At 37.0% G+C, this 27,858-nt stretch overlaps 1 protein-coding gene and 1 long non-coding RNA gene across 5 annotated transcripts in view; both read left to right on the top strand.

The window, feature by feature from the left end:
- LOC142965619 (uncharacterized) overlaps nt 1-23,132 on the top strand; it is a 31,682-nt gene extending 8,550 nt beyond the window's left edge. The window contains exons 9-32 of one of the 4 annotated variants that reach the window (XM_076106647.1): nt 160-428; nt 1,130-1,421; nt 3,117-3,160; nt 4,102-4,390; nt 4,717-4,757; nt 4,912-5,197; nt 6,429-6,697; nt 7,397-7,685; nt 9,381-9,424; nt 10,366-10,654; nt 10,983-11,023; nt 11,259-11,463; nt 11,933-11,976; nt 13,472-13,757; nt 16,009-16,052; nt 16,141-16,214; nt 16,337-16,551; nt 16,678-16,931; nt 17,065-17,193; nt 17,726-17,846; nt 17,986-18,015; nt 20,246-20,293; nt 20,940-20,978; nt 21,799-23,132. In XM_076106647.1, the coding sequence (XP_075962762.1) occupies nt 160-428; nt 1,130-1,421; nt 3,117-3,160; nt 4,102-4,390; nt 4,717-4,757; nt 4,912-5,197; nt 6,429-6,697; nt 7,397-7,685; nt 9,381-9,424; nt 10,366-10,654; nt 10,983-11,023; nt 11,259-11,463; nt 11,933-11,976; nt 13,472-13,757; nt 16,009-16,052; nt 16,141-16,214; nt 16,337-16,551; nt 16,678-16,931; nt 17,065-17,193; nt 17,726-17,846; nt 17,986-18,015; nt 20,246-20,293; nt 20,940-20,978; nt 21,799-22,061 (3,905 nt within the window). In that variant the 3' untranslated portion in view covers nt 22,062-23,132. Of the gene's footprint in view, nt 1-159; nt 429-1,129; nt 1,422-3,116; nt 3,161-4,101; nt 4,391-4,716; nt 4,758-4,911; nt 5,198-6,428; nt 6,698-7,396; nt 7,686-9,380; nt 9,425-10,365; nt 10,655-10,982; nt 11,024-11,177; nt 11,464-11,932; nt 11,977-13,471; nt 13,758-16,008; nt 16,053-16,140; nt 16,215-16,336; nt 16,552-16,677; nt 16,932-17,064; nt 17,194-17,436; nt 17,524-17,725; nt 17,847-17,985; nt 18,016-20,245; nt 20,294-20,939; nt 20,979-21,798 lie in introns of those variants that run through there. The other 3 variants (XM_076106646.1, XM_076106645.1, XM_076106648.1) reach the window with 3 other exon arrangements.
- A 1,376-nt stretch (nt 23,133-24,508) lies between these two features.
- Nucleotides 24,509-27,858, top strand: LOC142965623 (uncharacterized). Its single transcript, XR_012957716.1, has 3 exons — nt 24,509-24,590; nt 25,985-26,032; nt 27,750-27,858. It is a non-coding gene; the product is annotated as an uncharacterized LOC142965623 (long non-coding RNA).

The raw sequence follows: 27,858 nt of genomic DNA, 5'->3' as shown, positions 1-27,858 counted from the left end.
CTCAATAACTTTTCTTAAAAAATCCATGTCGCAAATTGTATTTTTTTAATATTTGAAGAATCTCAGTTATCTACACTTTGAATTATATAAGTAGGAGTTTTAAAGCATCTTGTAATGAAACTTCTCTTCAAAAGAAATGTATTTTCACTGTTTCCTCAGGGGAGCACTTTGTGGAAAAACATCAAGTCAATCTGATCAAGAGAGTGAGCAACATTGCACCCTTTTTGGATGAGCTCCTCCACGAAAACATCATCCAACAAGATAGTTATGATGAAATCAAGGCTCTGCCTACCTCTCAGGAGAAGATGACGGCGCTCTTTAGTGGGCCTTTGGAATCCAGCGGAGGTCAAGGAAAAGCGATGTTCTACAGATTCCTGAATAAACATGAGCCAGATCTAATCGATGAGCTCAGTGGAACAGAAGTGCCAGTGAGTAAATCCTTAGTGATGTAAAGCGTTTTAAGAAGTGTGGATATCACAGGTGGAACCTCTCATATAGTCAGTTTTTGAGACTCAATAGGTAAATACAATTGAGAATCAAATCTTGTGTGAATGTGATATAACAAATATTTTGTGAATACAAGTCAAACTTTGGGTAATATTTCTAAAATCCCTAAAGGATCCTCCACTAGAAAATGGCATTTACTCGTCTCCTGTCGGCCTAATAAGCGTAGCTCTGAACAGTTTACAGCGTGTTCCCTTATGAAGGACAGCAGCTGTAGTCACATTCACACACGTCACAATGGATTTAAACACAGTCACGAAAACATCAATAGAAACTTCTCAAACTACTTTTTCTGCATAACTGAAAATCGTCATATTGCAAAACATCATAAATTAGCTGCAACTGTGCTGGAGAGATGAGCACCTACCACATGACGTGCATTTATTTGCTGTTTTGATGATGTTGGTTTCGAGCGCTGCCTAAACTTCAGTCCTAAATCTCCCATAAGTGTTCCACTGAGTTGACCTGGTGTCTGAAAGTCAGAGCCTATGATTCACATTATTTTACATGTGAACCATTCAATGACCCATCATGCTCTGTGTGGAGGAATTCAAGCTTTTTCTTTACAGAACAGTGGTTCTCATGAACATGTTTCCTTTACAAACACATAATTGGAATTTTCCAGGTGGAAACAATGATGACTGTTAAAGAGCTGCTTTTGGAGCTTCTGCTCTATGATTTGAGCTACAAGGAGTTAAAGAAATTCAAGTGGTTGCTGCAGTTCAACTTCCTCCACTGGGGCCTTCCACAAATCTCATGGAGTCGACTGCTTACGGCAGACTGGACAGACGACCTGGTGGATGTGATGGTGGAGATATGGAATCAACAGTCTGTGGAGGTGACCAAGGAGCTTCTCATGGACATGAACAGGACTGATCTGGTGCAGAAGCTGTCAGAGACCAGCTCAGGACCCAAAGGTAAGATAAAGATAACGGTCACATTAATAATATTTAATATGCACGGTTACAAATACAGCAGCTTATAGTATAAAGCAATGCAACAACATCATATAGGCCCACCATGACAGCAAAGCTACCAAAGAGTAGAAAGAACACCTCTCAAACACATTCTCAACAAAAACTGAACTTTATAAGCTTCACAGAGTTAGTTGTTCGTTGTCTTGTTGAAGCGTCTACTTTAACTAATTAAATATACTTGTGCATACAAAATAAAGACCACATGTTAAATTAGACAAATATTACTTCAGAGGTGAATGTTTTGGATTTCAACTTCAAAGTGAAGACGTTCTGAGGGGTTCATGAGTCTGTTGACTTGTCTCCGTGGGCGGAGGCTTTATGTTCTCGGGTTGTCCATACGTACTTCCATCTGGTCCATTGTCGTGAACGTGATGTCTCAGGAACGCCTGGAGGGAATTTCTTCAAATTTGGCACAAACGTCCACCTGGACTCAAGGATGAAGTGATTAGATGTTGGTGGTCAAAGGTCACTCTGACCTCATAAAACACGTGTTTGGCCATAACTCAACAATTCATATGCTAACTACTAGGGGTGCAACGGATCACAAAGCTCACGGTTCGGATCGGATCACGGTTTTTGAGTCACGGATCTTTTTTTGGATCAGCAAAGAAAAGGGGAGGAGACAAATGTAACTTCTTAAGTGCCGCAATGATACCTTGTTGTTGTTGTTGTTGATACACACATACACACACTCTCCCTCTTACCACAGTTTGTTGATTTTAGATAGTGTGCTCATAATTGTGTAGTATTTGTTGTTAGTTTTAGATATTAGTTGACTAGATCATTGTTATTGGTACTTAATAAGCTCTGTTGTACTTTAAAGAACAGCTGTCTGTGATAACTTGGTGCATGTGTATTGTGGTGGTAACTGGATATGTGGCCCGTGCTCAGATTCAAACCTTCACTTTCACTCTGAATGTTAAATAGTATTTGACTATTGACATTGTGAGTGAATACTAATCATGAGACTTAGTTTATAGTTTGGTTATTGGTCCCTGTTCGCAGGGTAGTGCCCCGTTATTATTACAAATTGTGAATAATCTTACTGACATTAATAATTCTATTGATGTCAATAATTCAGTTTTTCATATTTGCTGTTAGTTCAAACACGCTCCTTTTCGTTCCCAACATTTTCGACAGACATGGATGTAAACTGCATCTTGACTAGTTTCTTGACTAGAAATACAACTGAGAGTCAGTAACTCTAGTTTGTACATTTTGTGCTTTCAAAAGTCTCTCAACATCTATTCTTTGAAAACATTTGTCTTTATTGGGACACATGATCTTGTTTGTGTTTTGGTCCATTAAATGTGTGTATTTTTATCTCATTATCACCAGTCTTGTATTGTATATAACCCAATAATAATTTGGTTAATGTTGTCAACATAATTTCACATGAATCTGTTGAATATTATTCATTGAACTTGAAGAAAAATGATTCCTCAAAGCCATGAAGTTACTGTAATTTACATTTCAGTCTCGCAAATAAGAAGTTAGTTTATTTTTATTATGTTATTCAGTAGATTTTCTGTTCATTATGCGATCAATCCTTAACATTATAGTTCTTGTAGTCTGACAGTGTGTTATTATAAAGCCTGGTGTTAAATCAATCATCTATATTTATTTTCTCCTCAGAGAAACACACTGAGGATGAACATTGGCCTGGACTGATCCAGAAAGTGAGTAATGTCACATCTGTCTGACTTTAAACTAAAGCTGAAACAATTAATCAATCAGTTGATCAACAGAAAATAAATCACAACTATTATGACAATCTCTTAATCGTAGTTTTTGTTTAGCACAAATGTCAAATATTGTTGAGAAGATTTTCTTCTTTTCTCTGTTCTGTTTCATTGTAAACTGAATATTTTGGGGTTTGGGCTGTTGAGTCAGACAGAACAAGACTTTTAAAGATGTCAACGGGGACTTTAGGGAATTGTGATCTTTAATCTTTATAGACCAAACAATGAATCGATCAATTTAGAAAATAATCGTCACATTCATCAATAATAAGAATGATAGTTAACTGAAATGAGTGCACAGGAGTAAGAGTAAGTAGGAAGCTGATGAATCTCAAGTACTCCAGGTTGGTTTTATATTATGTTCTTAAAAGGATTAATGTATTTATGTTATTTTATAAATGTTTCTTAATTTTATTTATATGAAGGCACATTATTGATTGATTGAAATGTAGTTTATCCCACTTGTTCTTGGAGTTGGGGAAGGACATAAGGTGTATTTATAGATATTTGTACACTGATTGTTTTTATATTGAAAAATAAAAATTGCAAGTCATTAAACTATGAAAATAATAATAAGTTGCAGCGCTACTTTAGACAATACAGCTTTTATTTAATAGATGTAGATTCAAAATGATCCTCACCTTAAATATTATAAATGATGAACAAAACCAACTTCATTTTTCATCAGAAGGTTTTGTCAGAACTGAACGGGTAGTGTGTATGAGATGAATTGTACAAATACTATCAATCATATCATGACCTTGTGTGATATGGCTGATGTACTCTACCACATCCACGTTTCTAAAACAGACATTGATGAAATGTGAACAGAACATTTTTCACTTGTGCCTCATGAACATTTCCTTTGAATACATCAGGTGGAAACGATGGCGTCTGTTATAGAGCTGCTGTTGGAAACGCTGGCTGGTTTGAGTGACGAGGAGCTCAAGATGTTCAAGCATGTCCTCTGGAGTCAAACTCACTTCCACAGACGCTCCTCAGACATCCAATTGATGCTGTTCAAGGTAACAGACAAGCAGAACATGGTGTTTTTAATGGTGCTGATCTACGGCCAACAGTCTGTGAACAACATCAAGGAGGTTTTAAAGATGATGAACCGGACTGATCTGGTGCAGAGGTTGTCACACAGCAGCTCAGGACCCAACAGTAAGACAACAAAGACAAAAACATCTTAAAACCATGAAACTGCTACTTCACACGTATGTCATAAGTTGTGTCATAAGCTTCTTCTCTTTTCATTATGAATACTATGATTGATAATGTAGAGAAAAGACATCATCTTGTGTACAAAATATATTATGACTATGAAGTATGACAAATATTTTTGTATAGGAGACAACAATCACTGTTGTGGTGGTTTAAGTGTAATATTGTGTTGTGTAGATTTTATAAAAAGCAATGTTGCCTGTGAACAATGTTTATTGTCAGACGTTAGATCAATCACTCATGACTTTTACTACTTTTCTCCTCAGAGAAACTCTCTGATGAACACAGATCTGCACTGATCCAGAGAGTGAGTAATGTCACATCTGTCTGACTTCATACAACACAGCTTTTATTCAACCAATGCTGCTTAAAAAATGTTGTCATCTTTAGCATTTAAAAACATGATAAGACCCAAATTCGTGATTTACTTATTTATTTTATAAATGTATTGATTTTTTCAGGTAGCAACAAAAGTAGCTGTTAAACAGCTGCTTTTGGAAACCTTGAATGATTTAGATCATTCTGAGTTAAAAAAATTCCAGGAGTGCCTGCAGTTGATCGTCTCACAGAAGAAGCTCCCAGACATCTCATCAATGTTGACACAAACAGCAGACAGTGAAGAAACAGTGGATGTGATGATGCAGCTCTACGGCCATCAGTCTGTGGATTTAACCAGGGAGGTTGTTGAGAAGATGAACAGAACTGATCTAATGTGGAGGTGGTCAGAGAGCAGCTCAGCACTCAAAGGTAAGACAAAGATAAACAACACATGATATAATCGTGTCTCAAAATTGAAAGTCTAAAGGTATAATATACAGTCACACTGTTTGTAAACACAACATTCAAAACTCGCCCCTCCAGCTCAACGAGTGAGAGAGAGAGAGAGAGAGAGAGAGAGAGAGAGAGAGAGAGAGAGACCACAGCAGTGGTCGAGCGAGCTAGAGAGTGAATGAAGGGACCTTGAGAGTCTTTTGGGATTTTTATTGTATCAGTCTTTAGTCCAGTGAAATAGCCTGTAATAGTACTTTTACTTTGGTACTTATGTACTTTTACTTGTAACAGTATTTCTACCATGGTATTACTATTTTTACCTAAATTAAAGATCTGAGTACCTCTTTCAGCACTGATGATAGGACTGTTAGGATACCCTATATACTTTAGTATATCTAGTCAATAAATTATATCTGTGAACCATTATATAGATATTAGAAAATGCACTTTTCATTGCAAAATTATTTAACTAATTCTACTATCGAACCATTTTGTTTTTTCTGAGCTGTAAAGCGGATATAATCTGTTAGTTAATTTAAATTGATTATCTAGAAAAACAGAATCTGACTCTGAAACCTCCTAATTTAACAGTTAGTCTGGCTCAGTACAGAACTCTATCTACCAGCACATCTGAAGCTCAACAATTAACATGTGAAATATTTTTTTATTGGTTCAATAAAACACAAACTTTGGACTGACTAGCTGTTCTCCCGTGCCTCCAGTCATTATGCTCAGCTAAGCTAAATATCTAAATGTATTTAACAAAATGTCATTAAAATCAAAAAGATGTGAGAGCTTTACAGAAAGACATTTGGAGGAAACATGTCATAAATATAAAATGTATCTTTCAGATGTAGTTTAAATCCAAAATTGTAAATTCACAACTTGTGAATAAAAATATAAATGAAACATCAAAATGAACACTTGAGTCACTTTTGCTCTAAAACACAGTTGTATGTGTGATGTTTGTGTTTCACGCATGCAGTTAAAATGCTTCAATGAATGCAATACACAAACAACTGAACTGTAGAAATCACTGTTACAGAATCTTAATAACTTTTCTTAAAAAATCCATGTCGCAAATTGTATTTTTTTAATATTTGAAGAATCTCAGTTATCTACACTTTGAATTATATAAGTAGGAGTTTTAAAGCATCTTGTAATGAAACTTCTCTTCTAAAGAAATGTATTTTCACTGTTTCCTCAGGGGAGCACTTTGTGGAAAAACATCAAGTCAATCTGATCAAGAGAGTGAGCAACATTGCACCCTTTTTGGATGAGCTCCTCCACAAAAACATCATCCAACAAGATAGTTATGATGAAATCAAGGCTCTGCCTACCTCTCAGGAGAAGATGACGGCGCTCTTTAGTGGGCCTTTGGAATCCAGCGGAGGTCAAGGAAAAGCGATGTTCTACAGATTCCTGAATAAACATGAGCCAGATCTAATCGATGAGCTCAGTGGAACAGAAGTGCCAGTGAGTAAATCCTTAGTGATGTAAAGCATTTTAAGAAGTGTGGAGATCACAGGTGGAACCTCTCATATAGTCAGTTTTTGAGACTCAATAGGTAAATACAATTGAGAATCAAATCTTGTGTGAATGTGATATAACAAATATTTTGTGAATACAAGTCAAACTTTGGGTAATATTTCTAAAATCCCTAAAGGATCCTCCACTAGAAAATGGCATTTACTCGTCTCCTGTCGGCCTAAAAAGCGTAGCTCTGAACAGTTTACAGCGTGTTCCCTTATGAAGGACAGCAGCTGTAGTCACATTCACACACGTCACAATGGATTTAAACAGTCACGAAAACATCAAAAGAAACTTCTCAAACTACTTTTTCTGCATAACTGAAAATCGTCATATTACAAAACATCATAAATTAGCTGTAACTGTGCTGGAGAGATGAGCACCTACCACATGACGTGCATTTATTTGCTGTTTTGATGATGTTGGTTTCGAGCGCTGCCTAAACTTCAGTCCATAATCTCCCATAAGTGTTCCACTGAGTTGACCTGGTGTCTGAAAGTCAGAGCCTATGATTCACATCATTTTACATGTGAACCATTCAATGACCCATCATGCTCTGTGTGGAGGAATTCAAGCTTTTTCTTTACAGAACAGTGGTTCTCATGAACATGTTTCCTTTACAAACACATAATTGGAATTTTCCAGGTGGAAACAATGATGACTGTTAAAGAGCTGCTTTTGGAAACTCTCTACGATTTGAGCTCCGAGGAGTTAAAGAAATTCAAGTGGTTGCTGCAGTTCAACTTCCTCCACTGGGGCCTTCCACAAATCTCATGGATACAACTGGATATGGCAGACGAGACAGACGACCTGGTGGATGTGATGATGAAGATATGGGGTCAACAGCCTGTGGAGGTGACCAAGGAGGTTTTCATGGACATGAACAGGACTGATCTGGTGCAGAGGCTGTCAGAGACCAGCTCAGGACCCAAAGGTAAGATAAAGATAACGGTCACATTAATGATATTTAATATGCACGGTTACAAATACAGCAGCTTATAGTATAAAGCAATGCAACAACATCATATAGGCCCACCATGACAGCAAAGCTACCAAAGAGTTGAAAGAACACCTCTCAAACACATTCTCAACAAAAACTGAACTTTATAAGCTTCACAGAGTTAGTTGTTCGTTGTCTTTTTGAAGCGTCTACTTTAACTAATTAAATATACTTGTGCATACAAAATAAAGACCACATGTTAAATTAGACAAATATTACTTCAGAGGTGAATGTTTTGGATTTCAACTTCAAAGTGAAGACGTTCTGAGGGGTTCATGAGTCTGTTGACTTGTCTCCGTGGGCGGAGGCTTTATGTTCTCGGGTTGTCCATACGTACTTCCATCTGGTCCATTGTCGTGAACGTGATGTCTCAGGAACGCCTGGAGGGAATTTCTTCAAATTTGGCACAAACGTCCACCTGGACTCAAGGATGAAGTGATTAGATGTTGGTGGTCAAAGGTCACTCTGACCTCATAAAACACGTGTTTGGCCATAACTCAACAATTCATATGCTAACTACTAGGGGTGCAACGGATCACAAAGCTCACGGTTCGGATCGGATCACGGTTTTTGAGTCACGGATCTTTTTTTGGATCAGCAAAGAAAAGGGGAGGAGACAAATGTAACTTCTTAAGTGCCGCAATGATACCTTGTTGTTGTTGTTGTTGATACACACATACACACACTCTCCCTCTTACCACAGTTTGTTGAGTTTAGATAGTGTGCTCATAATTGTGTAGTATTTGTTGTTAGTTTTAGATATTAGTTGACTAGATCATTGTTATTGGTACTTAATAAGCTCTGTTGTACTTTAAAGAACAGCTGTCTGTGATAACTTGGTGCATGTGTATTGTGGTGGTAACTGGATATGTGGCCCGTGCTCAGATTCAAACCTTCACTTTCACTCTGAATGTTAAATAGTATTTGACTATTGACATTGTGAGTGAATACTAATCATGAGACTTAGTTTATAGTTTGGTCATTGGTCCCTGTTCGCAGGGTAGTGCCCCGTTATTATTACAAATTGTGAATAATCTTACTGACATTAATAATTCTATTGATGTCAATAATTCAGTTTTTCATATTTGCTGTTAGTTCAAACACGCTCCTTTTCGTTCCCAACATTTTCGACAGACATGGATGTAAACTGCATCTTGACTAGTTTCTTGACTAGAAATACAACTGAGAGTCAGTAACTCTAGTTTGTACATTTTGTAGTTTCAAAAGTCTCTCAACATCTATTCTTTAAAAACATTTGTCTTTATTGGGACACATGATCTTGTTTGTGTTTTGGTCCATTAAATGTGTGTATTTTTATCTCATTATCACCAGTCTTGTATTGTATATAACCCAATAATAATTTGGTTAATGTTGTCAACATAATTTCACATGAATCTGTTGAATATTATTCATTGAACTTGAAGAAAAATGATTCCTCAAAGCCATGAAGTTACTGTAATTTACATTTCAGTCTCGCAAATAAGAAGTTAGTTTATTTTTATTATGTTATTCAGTAGATTTTCTGTTCATTATGCGATCAATCCTTAACATTATAGTTGTTGTAGTCTGACAGTGTGTTATTATAAAGCCTGGTGTTAAATCAATCATCTATATTTATTTTCTCCTCAGAGAAACACACTGAGGATGAACATTGGCCTGGACTGATCCAGAAAGTGAGTAATGTCACATCTGTCTGACTTTAAACTAAAGCTGAAACAATTAATCAATCAGTTTATTTACAGAAAATAAATCACAACTATTTTGACAATCTCTTAATCGTAGTTTTTGTTTAGCACAAATGTCAAATATTGTTGAGAAGATTTTCTTCTTTTCTCTGTTCTGTTTCATTGTAAACTGAATATTTTGGGGTTTGGGCTGTTGAGTCAGACAGAACAAGACTTTTAACGGGGACTTTAGGGAATTGTGATCTTTAATCTTTATAGACCAAACAATGAATCGATCAATTTAGAAAATAATCGTCACATTCATCAATAATAAGAATGATAGTTAACTGAAATGAGTGCACAGGAGTAAGAGTAAGTAGGAAGCTGATGAATCTCAAGTACTCCAGGTTGGTTTTATATTATGTTCTTAAAAGGATTAATGTATTTATGTTATTTTATAAATGTTTCTTAATTTTATTTATATGAAGGCACATTATTGATTGATTGAAATGTAGTTTATCCCACTTGTTCTTGGAGTTGGGGAAGGACATAAGATGTATTTATAGATATTTGTACACTGATTGTTTTTTATATTGAAAAATAAAAATTGCAAGTCATTAAACTATGAAAATAATAATAAGTTGCAGCGCTACTTTAGACAATACAGCTTTCATTCAATAGATGTAGATTCAAAATGATCCTCACCTTAAATATTATAAATGATGAACAAAACCAACTTCATTTTTCATCAGAAGGTTTTTTCAGAACTGAACGGGTAGTGTGTATGAGATGAATTGGACAAATACTATCAATCATATCATGACCTTGTGTGATATGGCTGATGTACTCTACCACATCCACGTTTATAAAACAGACATTGATGAAATGTGAACAGAAAAATCAAATTTTTTGCACTTGTGCCTCATGAACATTTCCTTTGAATACATCAGGTGGAAACGATGGCGTCTGTTATAGAGCTGCTTTTGGAAACGCTGGCTGGTTTGAGTGACGAGGAGCTCAAGATGTTCAAGTATGTCCTCTGGAGTCAAACTGACTTCAGCAGACACTCCTCAGACATCCAATTGATGCTGTTCAGGGTAACAGACAAGCAGGACATGGTGTTTTTAATGGTGCTGAACTACGGCCAACAGTCTGTGAACAAGACCATGGAGGTTTTAAAGAAGATGAACCGGACTGATCTGGTGCAGAGGTTGTCACACAGCAGCTCAGGACCCAAAAGTAAGACAACAAAGACAAAAACATCTTAAAACCATGAAACTGCTACTTCACATGTACGTCATAAGTTGTGTCATAAGCTTCTTCTCTTTTCATTATGAATAATATGATTGATAATGTAGAGAAGACACATCATCTTGTGTACAAAATATATTGTATGACTGATATGAAGTATGACAAATATTTTGGGAGAAGAGACAACAATGACTGTTGTGGTTTAAGTGTAATATTGTGTTGTGTAGATTTTATAAAAAGCAATGTTGCCTGTGAACAATGTTTATTGTCAGACGTTAGATCAATCACTCATGACTTTTACTACTTTTCTCCTCAGAGAAACTCTCTGATGAACACAGATCTGCACTGATCCAGAGAGTGAGTAATGTCACATCTGTCTGACTTCATACAACACAGCTTTTATTCAACCAATGCTGCTTAAAAAATGTTGTCATCTTTAACATTTAAAAACATGATAAGACCCAAAGTCATGATTTACTTATTTATTTTATAAATGTATTGATTTTTTCAGGTAGCAACAAAAGCAGCTGTTAAACAGCTGCTTTTGGAAATCTTGAATGATTTAGATCATTCTGAGTTAAAAAAATTCCAGGAGTTCCTGCAGTTGATCGTCTCACAGAAGAAGCTCCCAGACATCTCATCAATGTTGACACAAACAGCAGACAGTGAAGAAACAGTGGATGTGATGATGCAGCTCTACGGCCATCAGTCTGTGGATTTAACCAGGGAGGTTGTTGAGAAGATGAACAGAACTGATCTAAAGTGGAGGTGGCCAGAGAGCAGCTCAGGACTCAAAGGTAAGACAAAGATAAACAACACATGACATAATCGTGTCTCAAAATTGAAAGTCTAAAGGTATAATATGCAGTTACACTGTTTGTAAACACAACATTCAAAATGTGCCCCTCCAGTTTAACGAGTAAGAGAGAGAGAGAGAGAGAGAGAGAGAGAGAGAGAGAGAGAGAGAGAGAGAGAGAGAGAGAGACCACAGCAGTGGTCGAGTGAGCTAGAGAGTGAATGAAGGGACCTTGAGAGGGACTGTCTTTTGAGATTTTTATTGTATCAGTCTATACATTGTCTTTTGGGAAATTGCTGCATATTATACCTTTTAATGAGTTTAGTATTTGTTGCAGGGCTTTTGTCATTCTGTAGTGAATTTGTTTTATTCCCTTTTGAAGCATCTAAACCCCATTAAAGTCAATCTTACTCTCTATGTTTAGTTAGGTTTTATTCCCCTGATTCATTTTAAATGTATTTTGTCCTCAGAAGAACACTCTGTGGATGAACATCAACCTTCACTATCAGAGAGCGTGAGTCTGACTTTACACATCACAGCTTTCATTTAATAGATGCAGATTGAAAACCATCCTGTTACCAACATTATGATCATCATTTATAATGTTTGTATCATCATTTATAATGTTAAACATTATAAATGATGATACAAACCAAACCAAGTGTTTTACATTGGTTCTCATGGCGTTAAGATTGAGCTCTTAAGTAATAATGTTATCCACCATTGATGTTAAAAATGCTAAATGTCAAGTAGAGAACACAGTTTCTTTGAGCCACTGTAACAGAAACCAGATGTTGTGTTAGATCAGATGGTAGTAATCAGTTTACTGGAGTTAAAGGGTTGAAGGATGAAGGGAATCATCTTTTGCTTTGATTTGCTAAACAAATAAATACAAATACAATACCTTATATTTATGAAGAAAACAAGGTAAAACAAACAATAGAACAGATATTAGTGTATCATTGTATTGAGTGATCATATTACATCTTTACGATACGCCAAAAACACTGACAAGGAATTTAATGTTTTATCTCTACAGTGGAGATATTACATGAATACCCTCTGATTAATAATAATAATAACTTTATTTATACATCACCTTTAAAAACAGAGTTTACAAAGTGCTTTGACAGACAAAGCAGCAAAAGCAAGGCAATAATAACAATAACAGAAAGCTCAGTGAGATACGATAAAAATAAACTAAGAAATAAAAAAATTAAATAGAAAAATGTAGTAAAATAATTTAGTAAAATCAATAAATAAAACAGAAAAGTGAAGACATCACATAAAAGCCAGTTTGTAGAAATTTGTTTTAAGAAGTGATTTAAAAGAGATTACTGAGGCCGAGGGGCCCTGATGGCAAAAGCACGGTCACCTTTAGTTCTCAGCCTCGACTGTGGAACAGCCAGAAGGGCCCCACCTGAGGATCTAAGGCTGCGAGCTGCTCATAGGGGGCCAACATTTCCTCTTTATATTTTGGAGCCAAACCCATACGAGCTTTAAAAGTGATCAGTAAAATCTTAAAATCAATTCTAAAACGAACAGGGAGCCAGTGAAGAGAAGCCAGGATTGGGGTGATTTGATGTCGTCTGTTAAAACCAGTGAGAAGCCGAGCTGCTGCGTTCTGAACTAGTTGGAGGCGAGAGAGTGACTTTTGGTTGATGCCAGAAAGAAGGGAGTTACAGTAATCAAGTCTTGAAAAGATGAATGCATGAATAACTTTTTCCAGGTCAGGGGGAGAGAGCACTCCTTTGATTTTGAGGATGGTTCTAATTTGAAGAAAACAGGACTGTACAACGTTTGTGATTTGAAGCTGAAATCTGAATCAAATACTACTCATATGTTTCTGGCAGTGGACTTTATGTTAACAGACAGGGGGCCAAGGGCACTTTTAATGGGAGTGATTGGGTTGGGGGGACTAAATATTATGATTTTGAGTTATTGAGTTGAAGAAAATGTTGTGCCATCCAACAGTTGATGTCAATAAGACTTTACTTTTAATCCATCAGGAAGTAACCATGACATCAGTTCGGGAGAAGCTTTTGGAAACACTAGAAGATCTAAGTTACGGGGAGCTTGAGGAATTCAAGCTCGTTCTGCAGCGCACTAGAATGAAGAAAGGCCTCCCAGGAATGTCAAGACAGAGAATGGAGACGGCAGACAGAGATGAAATAGTGAAGCTGATGATGGAGATCTACAGGCAGCAGTCTGTGGAGGTGACCAGTGAAGTTTTAATGGAGATGAACAGGAGTGATCTGGTGAAGAGGTTGTCAGACTTCAGCTCAGGATCCAAAGGTAAGTTGTGTGGAAAAATCTGTCCCTTTTTTCTTATTTTCAATTTATTAATGATTAGCTATGCTACTGGCTCAATGGATGCACATCCAATGATGGATTGCCAATAAATGAGGGTGCCGGTCACAGATTGCTGGAAGCAGAATCCGCCGATCTGATCACCGATGAGGGGGTCTGTTTGAAGCCTTTTCTCATCGCGGGTCAACAAGCGATTCTCCTCCTCTGCTCTTTGCATGCGTGTATGTGTGTGTGTTAGGGTTGCACGGTGTATCGATACTAAAAAGGTACCGCGGTACCTGTACGTTAAAAACGATACGATTTTGCATATTTTTAGTATCGATACTTTATTAAAATAGCGCGCGATCAGAGCGCACTCGCTGCTCCGCTCCCTGTCATGCTGCCTGCAGGCATTGACTGCAAGGGGGCGGGGCTGCCCAGCGCTCACACAGCAACAGGCAGCGCGCACTCACAGAGAGTGACAGCAGGGGAGACATGGCAGGAGCTTTTGCCGACCGTCCTCTGCTTGTTGGAAAACAAGATGCCAGAAGTATCATCTGGAAGTACTTTGGCTATATTGCAGACAGTGAAGGAAAGCCCACTGACATACAGAGACCCGTCTGCGAAACGTGTTTCAAAGCCACAGAGACAAAGGGAGGCAATACGTCTAACATGGCAAAGCACCTTAACAACAGACACCCCGAACTTTTTAAAGAGTTCAAAGAACGACAGGTAAGCAAATGTGATTATAAACATGAACACCCCCAAGCTCACCCATAGACAGCTAACACAAGTAGCCTTAGCCTAGTTTGACGACAAGCCTATATGATCATGAGGTCACAATGCTCACAAAAGTGTACTATATGAAACACAATTGATGCAAAATGGCTACATGCTGGTGGAGCCTGAGGGTGGATCTTGAACTAATTATTTTTATTTTTAGTTGAGGAAAAATAATTATTCCATGAAGTAAGATAAAATATGAAGTGAAAATATCAAACTCACTATGCAAGTAAATTAAGCATTGTTTATCCACCCACTCCCACAGACGGTCAGACAGATGCCAGCAGAGTCAGCAGCAATCATGGCACCATGTAGTTTTCATTAATATCTTGCTGTAGGCTAATACTAATATTAATGCCATTTGTTAAGTGTTCAAAAAGCTGGGCAGAAACAAGCTGGTAAAAAAGGGAACCGTACAGATGTTTTATTTATTACTATAATAGATAAATATACCAGTATCGTATCGAATTCTGGTATCGTATCGTAAGTATCGGGTATCGTGATACTTATGGCAGGTATCGTATCGAAGTCATAATTTTGGTATCGTGACAACCCTAGTGTGTGTGTGTGTGTGTGTGTGTGTGTGTGTGTGTGTGTGTGTGTGTGTGTGTGTCGGTCCTCGTGTCCTGGAAGATTTCAATGTCACGGACAAATGGGAGAAATCCCGGTTAGATATTATCTGTGTTTATTTGAGTTTAGAATGAATTGATAGGCAGGCTATAGAAAGAATGACATCATGAATGCTCAACATTTATGTTTCCTTTCGGTTGGAGCTACGTCATCAGCGATTTCAGTGACTGCATACTCGCCATCATTGTCATTAGACCTGCTAGGTTTCAGAAGGGCTGTACCGAATACCTCGAGGTTTACGTTGACATTTGAATCCTACAACAACATTTTTGGATGTTTATTCATTCTACATGAGTCAATGTTTGCCCTTTATTAATTCTGCAGCAGGACACCACTTTGCTCTCGAGTGCGGCACGGCAGCCTCGGCATACAGCACGGAGCAGAGGAGAGGCGAAGTGGATTAAACGTTGTCATACCGGTTACAAACCGGTAGTGAATATTATAGCCTACTATTTGTTGGGATCTATCAGGAGCGTGTTTGGTTATCAGCAAATATGAAAAATAAATAATAGACGGGCTTATTAATCAAGAATAAAACATTTATAACTGTTGTTATGAACTGCATACTAATGAATTATTAATGTAGGAACAATGCTTTATAAATGATGAATTAAGTGTTTACTCATACTTAACTAATGCTTCATTGTGTGTAGTTATTATAGTGTTACCAAATAAATTATTGGCATAAATAGAATTATTAATGTCAATACAATTATTAATAATAACAGGGCACCACCCTGAGAACAGGGACCAATAAGGAGTGAGAAAAACTACCCTAAATGGCGGATGTAGTCTAGTACGTCACATAACATAATTTTTTTTTAATTGTCTGTGTCTTCACAAGGGCCTTCAGGAAGTTTAGAGCTTGAGGGTTGTGGAAGCATCATTGTAAGTCCTTCCATTTATTTATTTTATTTATGGTATGTCACAGAAAGAAACATCTTCACTAATTGTTTTAAATGATTGTTCTCTGCAGAAGGACTCCAGTGACTGGACTAAACGTAAACCTGAAGTGAACAGTGCAGGTGCAGATGAGGCTCCAACTTACAGGTAGAATATAACGTCCTAACTACTGCGTCACAGCAAACTGGAGCTGGAGGGAAACCAATGCAATATGAGAATTATAGTGGCAATACTTTTCACACTCTCTCGTTTTCTTTTTCATGACTTAGCCTACAGTCTGAAGCAGGACACTTTGAATGCAGCGTCTCTGGCTTGCGCTGGATCTGTAAGGGAAAGGTCCGCTTTAAGTACCAGTTCAGCTCTGTGGAGGAACACATGGAGAGGATCAACAGCATGCAATACATGCCTGCAGGTCCCCTAATGAACATCACAGTCCTTGCTGGGAAGTTAGATGAAGTGCACCTGCCACACTGGATCTGCATAGGTAAGTGGACATGAGGAAATATTAACATAAAATGAACTGACTGTTTAAATTTCAGACAGCATGTTTTACAATAACTGATGCAGTGCTTTTCTCCTCACTAATTGTCTGTGCTTTTGTTTTGTACAGATGCCAACCCTACGATATTAGACAAGTTTGCAGTCCTGCACATAGATGACTGTGGAGATGTTGTGGAAAAAGTGTCTGAGGTCACATCGTCCCATGTCAAGCTGTGTGAACCAGTTTTCTCTCTAAAAATGCCCCTAGTGAGATTTTTGGGCCTTTCAGTGAAAATATACTGTAACGTGTTAATATACAAGACCGACAAGACATTCCTCACACTCCATGTTTATCTGATCCCACAAGATCCTGGTCTAGAACAGGTAATTTCATATCTTACTGTCAATACCAATAATAATCAGATTTAGCTTGATAAATACACAACACAGATAACAACATTGGCTGCTTTAACCTTGTAGCAACTTTGTGTTGAAAAGTTTTGTTTTTTTTCTTCAGGAATTGGACAAGAGAAATGAATCCTACGGATACAGAGCAATCAGAAAGCCACATCGAGAGACGTCCCTGAAAATGAATGACAGTTTCATCTTAACCACAGATTTGTTCGGTGCAAAAATTATTCCTGAGGTATGTTTTGAACTGCTCCTCAATTTCTAAAGTGAACTGTGTTTTAGAAATGAGTTGGATACTATAGTACAAGTATAATATTTTAAACAAGAAAACATGATGAAATGACTGAATTTAGCTTTAACTTACATGTTTGGTGACATAATGAAGTTTAATCTTCCTAAAACATTTGTGGTTTCAAGGCTTGTAAAATAAACACTCCACACAAGCTGTGTGACATTATAGGCTCGTTTCTTTCTCCAGCTGCTGTAGTGATGAAGTCTCAAGACCTGTCCCTCAAGGATCGCTTCTGTTCTGTTCAATCTTTCTAAATAAAAATACATTCAAATACATCTGCAATCATGACCACCATTTTACCAATATACAGCATTTATATTCATATGTTTTGTCACTGTCTCTTTGATGTAAGTGAAATTACCACCACAATCTGTTTTTATTTGAAAATCATGAGAAAAAGGGGGGAAAGATATTCTGGTGCACTTTAGCTCAAAGTCTAACTTATTTCCCTTTTTTATTTTTATTTCCTTCACAGAAATTAAAGCTCAGGTACGAAAACCCAAATTTCTTCGAAGTGTTCATTGGAAAAGAATTTGAGCTCCAGCTCACAAAAGAAAATGATCGTCAACCAGTATGGACCTGTACAGTTCGAAAAGGTCAATTTAAGTTAATATCACAAGAATTGATCTACACTGCATAAGTACCACTTTCATTTGATTGAATATGCATCATGTAAGATGAAGGCAGTAAATCAGCTTCATATATATTTTATTTATCTCTGCATGTTATTTTCAGATGACTACCAAAGCACTGTTCATTCACAAGGTAAGACATTTCTAATGAGTCGTATTAGGAGGAAGTGCACTTTTCATTGCAGAGTGTGTAAAAGCTCTGCTCTGTCCATCAGTCTGCTGAGACAGACACACCCCCAAAAACCAACACAGTGTCTTCTATCAAGAAGGTCGGAGGTCAGGGAGAAATCTGATGAATAACTTGCTGCATGTATATACATGCATTTAAAGTAATCAAATTACTTTAAGGTGCGATTCCAATTCAAGACATTTTTTGTCAAGTTCAGTGAACATCTCCTCACAGTCCGCTAGCTGTTTGTTCTGCATGTGTGCGCCATGGCTCTGTAAATAGGAAACAAACTAAATGGCTCGGGCCAAATCACACGTCGCTGTTCCAGCCAACTTGTTCTTGCGTGTGCACATGACAGGGGAAAGATGAAGGCAGTGGGAGTGAGAGGGCAGTTCTGAAGGAGTAGTGATGAGAGGAGTGTATTTGTTTGGGTGTTGGTGTAAAATCTTAACACTCTTTCTCCAGAATAGCGGACTCCACCTTTAAGTTCATCAATATCATCCCACCTGCATTCCCGGTATCCGCACATTGTAGTGGCAAATTATCAAATCTGCCAAAACCACTGGATTTATTATACAGTAAAAATATGAATAATCTTTAAGCCTTTGCAGCATTAAGACGTATTACCTGATAACAAAACAACGTCCTGCTGAGCCTGTACTTAATGTGGCTTGTCAATAAAATGTTTATATTTCTCAAATTAGTTTGAATTTACATTTTGCCTTTGGAAAACAACCAAAACTATGACTTTAGAGTAGACCTGGGCATTGTATGGCCCCCGGGCCATACCCAGCCCTTTGGCTGTCGCGGGACGTCAATGGGAAATTAGGAATAAAATGTAAATAAGTGTACATCATGCACGGAATACAGCTGCTTTGCTTTTATTTTGAAGTCGACTGTTTTTTTTAAATTTCCGTATGTTAGTACGTTCGTGAATGTGTGCGAGCAGCAGCATCACTGGCCCAATCCCAATCTCCACCCTTACAGACTCACACACTTTGAGGCGCGCTCCCGTAAAGTCCGTGAGGGTTTAGGGCTGTCCCACTGTCAAATCATCGAGTGTTTGAGGGCTCTCTCGCAGACATTTTGAGCCCTTTATGAACCCTTTCCGACTTAGCCTAAGGGAATTACCCACAAATCATTGCAATGTGACGTTAAACACGGGGTAACCAGTGGACGCATGGAGACGTAAAAAAAAAAAGGTAAACAAAGAGGATGGCACACGTGTTCAGCCTGTCATCTTCAATTTACACAGAAACATTAAGGGTTAAAGATGGAACAAAAAATAAACATGAAATCAGAAGATATTTATTTACTTATATATTCATCAAATATTTGATTTTGTCATTGAAGCCGTTTTGACAAAAACGAGTAAATAGATTATATGAAGTAACCTCTCAACCTGTGAGGAAAGAGCCTGGAATACTTTCAAATCAGGGAGTACAAAGTATAAAATAAATACCCACAATTATACATTATATTTTTTGTCGTTTTCATGGTAACGTGATATGTTGCAGCAAAGTGCTGTCACGTTCCTATTTCCACCATCTCAAGCCCTCACAGTCTCTCACACTCAACCACTTACCAGGTGACGTCAATTAAGTCCTTGAGGGTTTAGGGTTTAGGGGGGACATTGGGATTTATCTAACTATTTCTTCATAGATTGTTTTTCCTGAGCTTTAAAGTGGAGAGAATCTGTTAGATAATTGAAAAGCAGATATTAAATTGAATTGTTAAGTATTTTAATAATCATTGTTTAAGTCATTTATCAAGCAGAGATGACAAACATTGTCTGATTTAAGGATTTGCTGCTTTTCTCTGTAATATTACCATCGACTGTAGAATATTACTGGAGAATAAATAACTTTGGGTTGTGGACTCACTTTGGGCCCGAGGTGATGGGCATTTTATGCTTTGCACTTCTCTTGTAGCTTATTTTTGCACGGGCCTTTAAAAGCTGTTTAAGATTGATTAATTCCTTCATGGACTTTTTTTTATTGATTTATTTTCTTGGGCTGAACATTTGACTTCATCATTTAACTGAGCCTCCTAGTGTGTGGTGTATACTCTGTTTTTAAAGGTGCCATGTAAATAAAGTTATTATTATTATATGGATATGAGACGACAGAGGTATGCACAAAGTCTAAGAACAATATATTGTTCTGAAGTCTTAATTGTACCTTTATTTTTACAGCTACTTCATCCTCAGTAGCAGCAACTGATGTGAACACAATGGCAGAAGGTAGGTGCACAGATGTTATGTACACAGTCATCTCACTGTGCTTCGGGATTTAACCTTTTATATCTATTGTAGAATAGAATAGAATAGAAGAAAACTTTATCTTCCTGCAGAGTGAAAAATTGTCTTTAGCTCACCTAAACATAAAAGCATACAAAGCAACATATTGAACAAATGTGGTAACAAACCATATTGGAGTATAAAGGAAAGACATGTTAAGGGAAAAATGTAAATAAAATACTGAAAAATATGAATATGAATCATTCAAACGTAATATAAAATCAAGTTTGATTTTGTAGGTTTGCAGCTCAGTTTTGGGAGAGACTAATGATAAATGAGTAAAGGGGCATTTTAATCAATATTTACACCACCAGGATGACATTTCCTGTGGCAAACTGCCTCCCTCTACATTTATGATGACACTGACTCGCACAATGTGTTTTAAAACCAGGAAGAGGAAGTTGAGGACAAATTAAGTGCAGGAAAAGCATTTGAGAGACAAAGTCTGTGGCTTTCATTAGTTTTCTAATTGTGTCATTAAATATGATATTTTTACTTGCTGTCTGTATAGAACAACAGTAGCATGTATGTATGACCACTAGACCGGTCCATCGTTAAGCAATTTTAATTTTCCATAAATTTGTTTCAGCTGTGAGACCCTCAGCCGGAGCAGAAGGTGGCTGCACAGGTACTATGATGTCTTCTTAGCTCATTTAACTCATGCTGCCTGTGATCAGTCACTGATCAGATTGTTTAGAACATTAGAAATCCAGAATCTGACTTTGAAACCTTGTTGCTGATTTGCTGCATGGTTGTATATGTAGAACAGGTCTAACTTGTTCTCCAAACAGAGCACAGGCTCAGGAGTGATGAAAGGAACAGATGAGTGCTGCGTATTATTATTACACTTTAAATGAATAGTTTGAAACTTTGGGGAAATATTATTTTTTGGTGTTCTTTCTTGGAGTTGGATGAGAAGACCTCTGTGATGTTTGTGCATCAAGAAAATAACTTGAGCCTGGAGACATTTAGCTTAGCTTAGCATAAAGACTGGAAGTGAAGGGAAACAGTTAGCCTGGCTCCGTCCAGAGTTTAAAGATCTATGCTAAGCAAAACTAAATGTCTATGCTAAGCTAAGCTAAATGTCTATGCTAAGCTAAGCTAAATGTCTATTCTGAGCTAAGCTAAATGCCAATCTCACTCGTGGCAAGATGCCAATAAGTGCATTTCCCTAAAATGTCATCATAGATAAAATGTGGGAATGACATTTGGAGAAAACTTCATTTTGTGACAGTAAGATGTTCCCTTATTCATTAGCTGTAACAACATGTACTCGTCCTGGGACCCACATGCAGTTAAAAACACTTCAATGAATGCAATACACATGCTACTGAACTATAGAAATCACTGTTACTTAATCTGAAGTCCTTTTCTTAGAGTTGTATCAAGTTGGCTTCATGTTATCTCCAAATCTAATATATCATTGTCATTTTTCCTTCTTTCCTCAGGGGCGGACTTTGTAGATAAACATAGAGCCGTGCTGATCGATAGAGTGAACGAAATTCCATCCATTTTGGATGAGCTCCTCGACAAAAAAGTCATCACACAGGGGGCTTATGATGAAATCTTGGCTCTCCCTACCAACAGGGAGAAGATGAGGAAGCTCTACTCTGGTCCCCTGTATGCTGCTGGACCTGAAGGCAAAGAAGTCTTCTACAAAATCCTTGAGAGAACGGAGAAATATCTCGTTGATGATCTCAAGAAAAAGTGAATGTTGTGGTGAAATGTATCTTTAGACCAAATATACAGTCTAACTGGGCCCAATTTTGTAATACAATAACAACGGGGGAATTTAATGCTATGTCTCTGGATGGGTCAAACAAACACTGGTGTTTCCTCCAGGAGGCCGCAGTTTGTGCCGTGTGTGAAAAGAGAAGCCAATGTTGATTTATTTGTGACGTGACTTCCGTAGATATTTTAACGCAAAGATGGAAGTTTATTTTGAAAAGACAGTATGCATGTAACAAGCGAAAACAGACTTATGTTGCTGGACTTTTGCAGGAAAAACGCACGAAAAATGAGGAGTAACTTTTCGTAAGATATCAATAAAACGGGGATGAATTTATATCATTGTAGAAAGAGAGTGACATGAGAAGATCAATCTCATGTCTGTAAGTTAAATCAGCTATAATCACTCTTTTAAAGTGATTAGTGACTCGTCTAAAACATTTAAAAAAGGAATAACTTCAATAGAATCATTCTATACACTGTAGCTTCTTTACATTCGAATATAATTGTCTTTTGAAGATGAACAGGACATTTTTCAGTTTCCAGTAATGACTGTGTTGTTACTTTCGGTGCTGCTTTAGTATTGATCATGTTTTGATATTTGAGTCATTTTGTGGATGATCAGATGGAGTTATGATGGTAGCAGTCGCCCAATTGCAGATTCAGCTTCAGCAAAACCTTTGCCTATTGTGTTCAAATCAGGCCCATAGGAGTTTACAAGGCAGGTGTCCTTTCTCACAACACTGACCTGATGCATCAAGTGGATATGTTTTGCTGAACACAACATTATGCATTTGCCCTCTACATCCTCTAGTTGGAATGAGCATACTTATAAACGCACTGTTACAACTCCTTCATAGTGTCATATTGCTTTTCGGAGAATTATGATGATAAGTTCATAGTAGATGCAAAAGTACACTTATGTACAATATATTATGCTGAACATTGTTGCTCCTGAATGGATCACAGCCAACCCAATTATTTTCAACACAGCTCCTTGTCCTTGGTCATGGTGGCCACAGCATTAAAAGAATAAACTTCATAATTCTCAAAATTCTGACTCTTTGCTTTTTTATTAACAGCATTTACTTGTACTTTTACTTTCAATACTTAAGTACATTTAATATCAGAAAATTACTTTTGATACTTAAGTACAATAAATATCAGATACTTTAAGACTTTTACTTTTACTGGAGTCATTTTCCAGTAAGGTATCTTTACTTTTACTCAAGTATGGCTTTTGGGTACTTTATACACCACTGCTGATTTGGAGGCCCAACGTCCTTGCTGCAGAAGGTGCAGCTGCGCTCTCAGCCGGACCTGTAGATGCTCAGCACCTCAGCGAGCAGAGCTGGAAGCAGAGCTTTTCACAGAACTGAGCCAACGCTGCTGGTTCTGCTTCCACGAGCCGGAAAGATCCTGCAAGTACAGAAACACATTTCTTTTGTCATTTACCACAACGTAAACACAACTAGATCCACATTATTCAATGTGCTACATGTCACACTTACAGTATAAAGTGTAGTGATTGATGGAATGTTGCAGGGTGTGTGTGTGTGATCAATTCTCAGGTGTGATAAGTTATGTGCATTTCTTTTAGGTTAGTTGATATATCTAGCTTGAGAAGAGTTTGCTCAGTTGATTTGAAGTGTTTTTGACTTCAGACTACGGAGAAGTACAGTGCACTGGCCACAACAGACTGGTAGAACATCTCCAACATCTTGCTGCACACGTTGAAGGATCTCATGACCTCTCAGATCTATCCAATAATTAACCAACAATTGTTTTCTGTGAAGACACTATGGCATTTCTCCTGCTCTACTTGGATGGCGCACACAGGTGATGTTCTTGCTGCACCTATACAAATTCTGAGGGCCCTGGTCTGGATAACATCTAGCTGTTTAAGTGTGGTTTCTGATGCTGAACCATATGCTCTATACTACTATAATATAATCTGGATTTAATTAGAGCTTTGTAAATGTGCATTAGGGATGCAATGTCTGCTCCCCAGTCCAACCCTAACAGACATCTCATTATATTTATAGCTTTTTTACACTTATCACTAACGTTTTTAGTCTGCTGTCAAAGTGTACTCCTAAAAACCGAAATGACTCTACTATTTATAACTTGTTTTCATACAGATTCAGCTGAAAGCTTCCCCTAGTTCTCCGTCTCGTAAAGAACATTACTTTCGTTTTTTCAGATGAGAATTTAAATCCCCATTTCTTCCCCCATATTTCAACTTGTTTTATCTCTTCTATTGTGTTGTATTTGTGTTGTTCTACCGCCCTCTACCGCTCCGTTCTGAATACTGCAGACAGGTAGACCAGGTCGACCAGAAGGGGTGCAGTACAGGAAACGTGTTAATGAGGAAACACTATTCGAGAGGAGCAGACTTCTACTAAAGTAACTATACGACGAATTATACGACTGTCAACTATACGAAGAATTAGATAGATTAGATAACAATGGACGGACTCTGACGGCTGAAGCTACAAGCTGTTTTAAAAAGGTTTGTAAAACAGCATTTAACAACCTTTTTTTCTTACTTTCACTTTCAAAGGTTTAACTTTCTGTTGAGCTTAAACGTTGACACTAATGTGTGAAAAACACAGTTATCTTAACTAATTAATAACTAAATATACTAATGATACAGTAACTGACACAAGTATCTAAATTGCTCTGACAAGCCATTTTAGTAAAACAGAACCTAGAATAAAGGTAAAGACAACGAGAGAGATGAAATGTGTATTAACATGAATTAAGCCACCCATACGTAGTAGTTAACATTACCTCCATCTTTATCTGCTGCACCATGAAAGTGATGTACACATTAATGCATCAATAATTATAATCCAGTGAAATAGCCTGTAATAGCACTTTTAATTGTGGTACTTATGTACTTTTACTTGTAACAGTATTTCTACCATGGTATTACAATTTAAATTAAAGATCTGAGTACCTCTTTCAGCACTGATGGTAGGACTGTTAGGATATTCTATATAGTTTAGTATATCTAGTCAATAAATTATATCTGGGAACCATTATATAGATATTAGGAAATGCACTTTTCATTGCAAAGTTATATAACTAATTCTACTATCTAACTATTTCTTCATTGTTTTTCCTGAGCTTTAAAGTGGAGATAATATGTTAGTTAATTGAAAAGCAGATATTAAATTAAATTGTTAAGTATTTTAATAATCATTGTTTAAGTCATTTATCAAGCAGAAATGCCAAACATGGTCTGATTTAAGGATGTGCTGATTTTCTCTGTAATATTACCATCGACTGTAGAATATTACTGGAGAATAAATAACTTTGGGTTGTGGACTCACTTTGGGCCCTAGGTGATGGGCATTTTTCACTGTTTTCTGACATATTTCAGACTAAACACGTAATCGATTAATCAAAAAATAATCAGCAGATCAATCTATAATGAAAATAATCATTACTTTTAGTCATAGTGTACCTCAATCACTGTGTTTCCCTGTCTGACATAAGTAACTGTGTCAGGCTGAATTAATACAATATTGTAGCTTTAAATACGACCACACGCTGCTTTGCCTTTGTACCTCTTTAATGGATCAAAGCTGTGAATCAGAGGCTCATTTTATGCTTTGCACTTCTCTTGCAGCTTATTATTGCACAGGCCTTTATAAGCTGTTTAAGATTGATTAATTCCTTCATGGACATTTCTTTATTGATTCATTTTCTTGGGCTGAACATTTGACTTCATCATTTAACTGAGCCTCCTAGTGTGTGGTGTATACTCTGTTTTTAAAGGTGCCATGTAAATAAAGTTATTATTATTATTATTATATGGATATGAGACGACAGAGGTATGCACAAAGTCTAAGAACAATATATTGTTCTGAAGTCTTAATTGGACCTTTATTTTTACAGCTACTTCATCCTCAGTAGCAGCAACTGATGTGAACACAATGGCAGAAGGTAGGTGCACAGATGTTATGTACACAGTCATCTCACTGTTACTCACCGAGTTCAGGTTGTCTACGACATAAAAGAAAAGAACGTACAACTTATTGAACAAATGTGGTAACAAAACATATTCAGTGTATAGAACAGGGGTCTTCAACTAAAATTCCAAAAGGTCCAGATTGAGAAAATCTCCTCGGGCAAAGGTCCAAAACATTACAATAATATCTAACTCGCGCTATTTAGTGCCATATATATATATATATATATATATATATATAAATATATTCAAGAAGCCTAGTAGTAGTAACAATGTATCTGTGTAGTCAACAACTGTCAAATCAAATAAAGATAGTACACATCAATTATATTTTAACAAATTATTATTCTCAGTTTTCAAATTTAACTGGATGGATTATAAATAATACATAGAAATACATAAATAAATGTTCTTCTCATTTCAAGTACAATAAGAGCTGGATTAAAGAATAACTGACAGAAAGCTTTTGAAAATTGTGCATCTTAAAATAAAGTAATTCATTTTAGAAAAATTTATTTCACTGAATTGTCCTGCAGCTTTAAATTCAGTTCATTCAGGTGTGAAGTGATGTCAATAGAAAAGACACAATATTATATTTTTGTCATCTAAAAAGAGAAATGAGTGAGCATGGACTTTATGTGTGGTTATTAACACTTGTTTCAGCTCTATTCTCTCTGTTAACATCATTGTTGGTCAGTGAATTCATGTGTTATTCTGATCATTGGGCTCTTAGCTTTATTTTCTGTGTCTTCATTTCAGATGTGAGTGGGTACGTTTGTTCAAAACAGTTGTGCTTTGTCTCGTAGTGCGCTTTATTTGCCTCTTTTATCAATAGTTACGGTTTCTGAACATATGAGACATGTTGGTTTTAACTGCCTGTGGGAAGAATTAACATATAATAGTCTGTTCATTCTTGCTTATAAATTCTGTTCTCTCTTAACACATTTCTCTTTTTGGAGAACGTCTTGTGAGATAACTTCTCTGATTAGCTCAATTTTCCTGCTCTTCTTTCCATTTCCTCGTCTCTCCTCCGTGTGTCACGGTGTGTGTAAACCTCGCTCAAGACAGGAAACGTGTCAGAATACTCATATTTGATTGGCTGAGCTGTATCACGTGATGTGATTTACAACGCATTGGTCGTTGTGTTTCCTGCACCGCTGAACAAGTGCCATAACGGCTGAATAAGATGCGCCGGTTAAAGTACAAACTCGCTGCCAAATATGTGTGAGTCCAAACTATCGATTTTAGGTCCTGGGTCCGGATGCAACTGGGTCCGGATCCAGACCGCGGTCCGCCAGTTGGGGACCACTGGTATAGAAGAAAGAAATGTGTTCTTAAAAATGTATAAACTTTGCAAAAACAAAATCGTGGAGAGATTTTGCAGATTAGCAGTTCAGTTTTTTGATTTTATTTATTCAGTAATGCACCAATTCTGCAGCTCAAAATAGTCAATAACAAATGCAATATTTACTCCTGTTTCACTAAGGTTTGCAAAACAAACTACAGTGCCCAGCTGTTTTAGGACTTCTTTAGCCTTTAAAAAAAATGAAACTATATATACGTATATATATATATAACTGTATATTTGAAGAATCTCCGTCATCTACACTTTGAATTATATAAGTAGGAGTTTTAAAGCATCTTGTAATGAAACTTCTCTTCTAAAGAAATGTATTTTCACTGTTTCCTCAGGGGAGCACTTTGTGGAAAAACATCAAGTCAATCTGATCAAGAGAGTGAGCAACATTGCACCCTTTTTGGATGAGCTCCTCCACAAAAACATCATCCAACAAGATAGTTA

This window comes from Anarhichas minor, unplaced genomic scaffold (assembly GCF_050575085.1).
Source record: "Anarhichas minor isolate MPS153535 unplaced genomic scaffold, ASM5057508v1 ptg000035l, whole genome shotgun sequence".
NCBI lineage: Eukaryota > Metazoa > Chordata > Actinopteri > Perciformes > Anarhichadidae > Anarhichas > Anarhichas minor.
The sequence above is the reverse complement of the archived record's forward strand: the minus strand, read 5'-3'. Positions and strand labels throughout refer to the sequence as shown.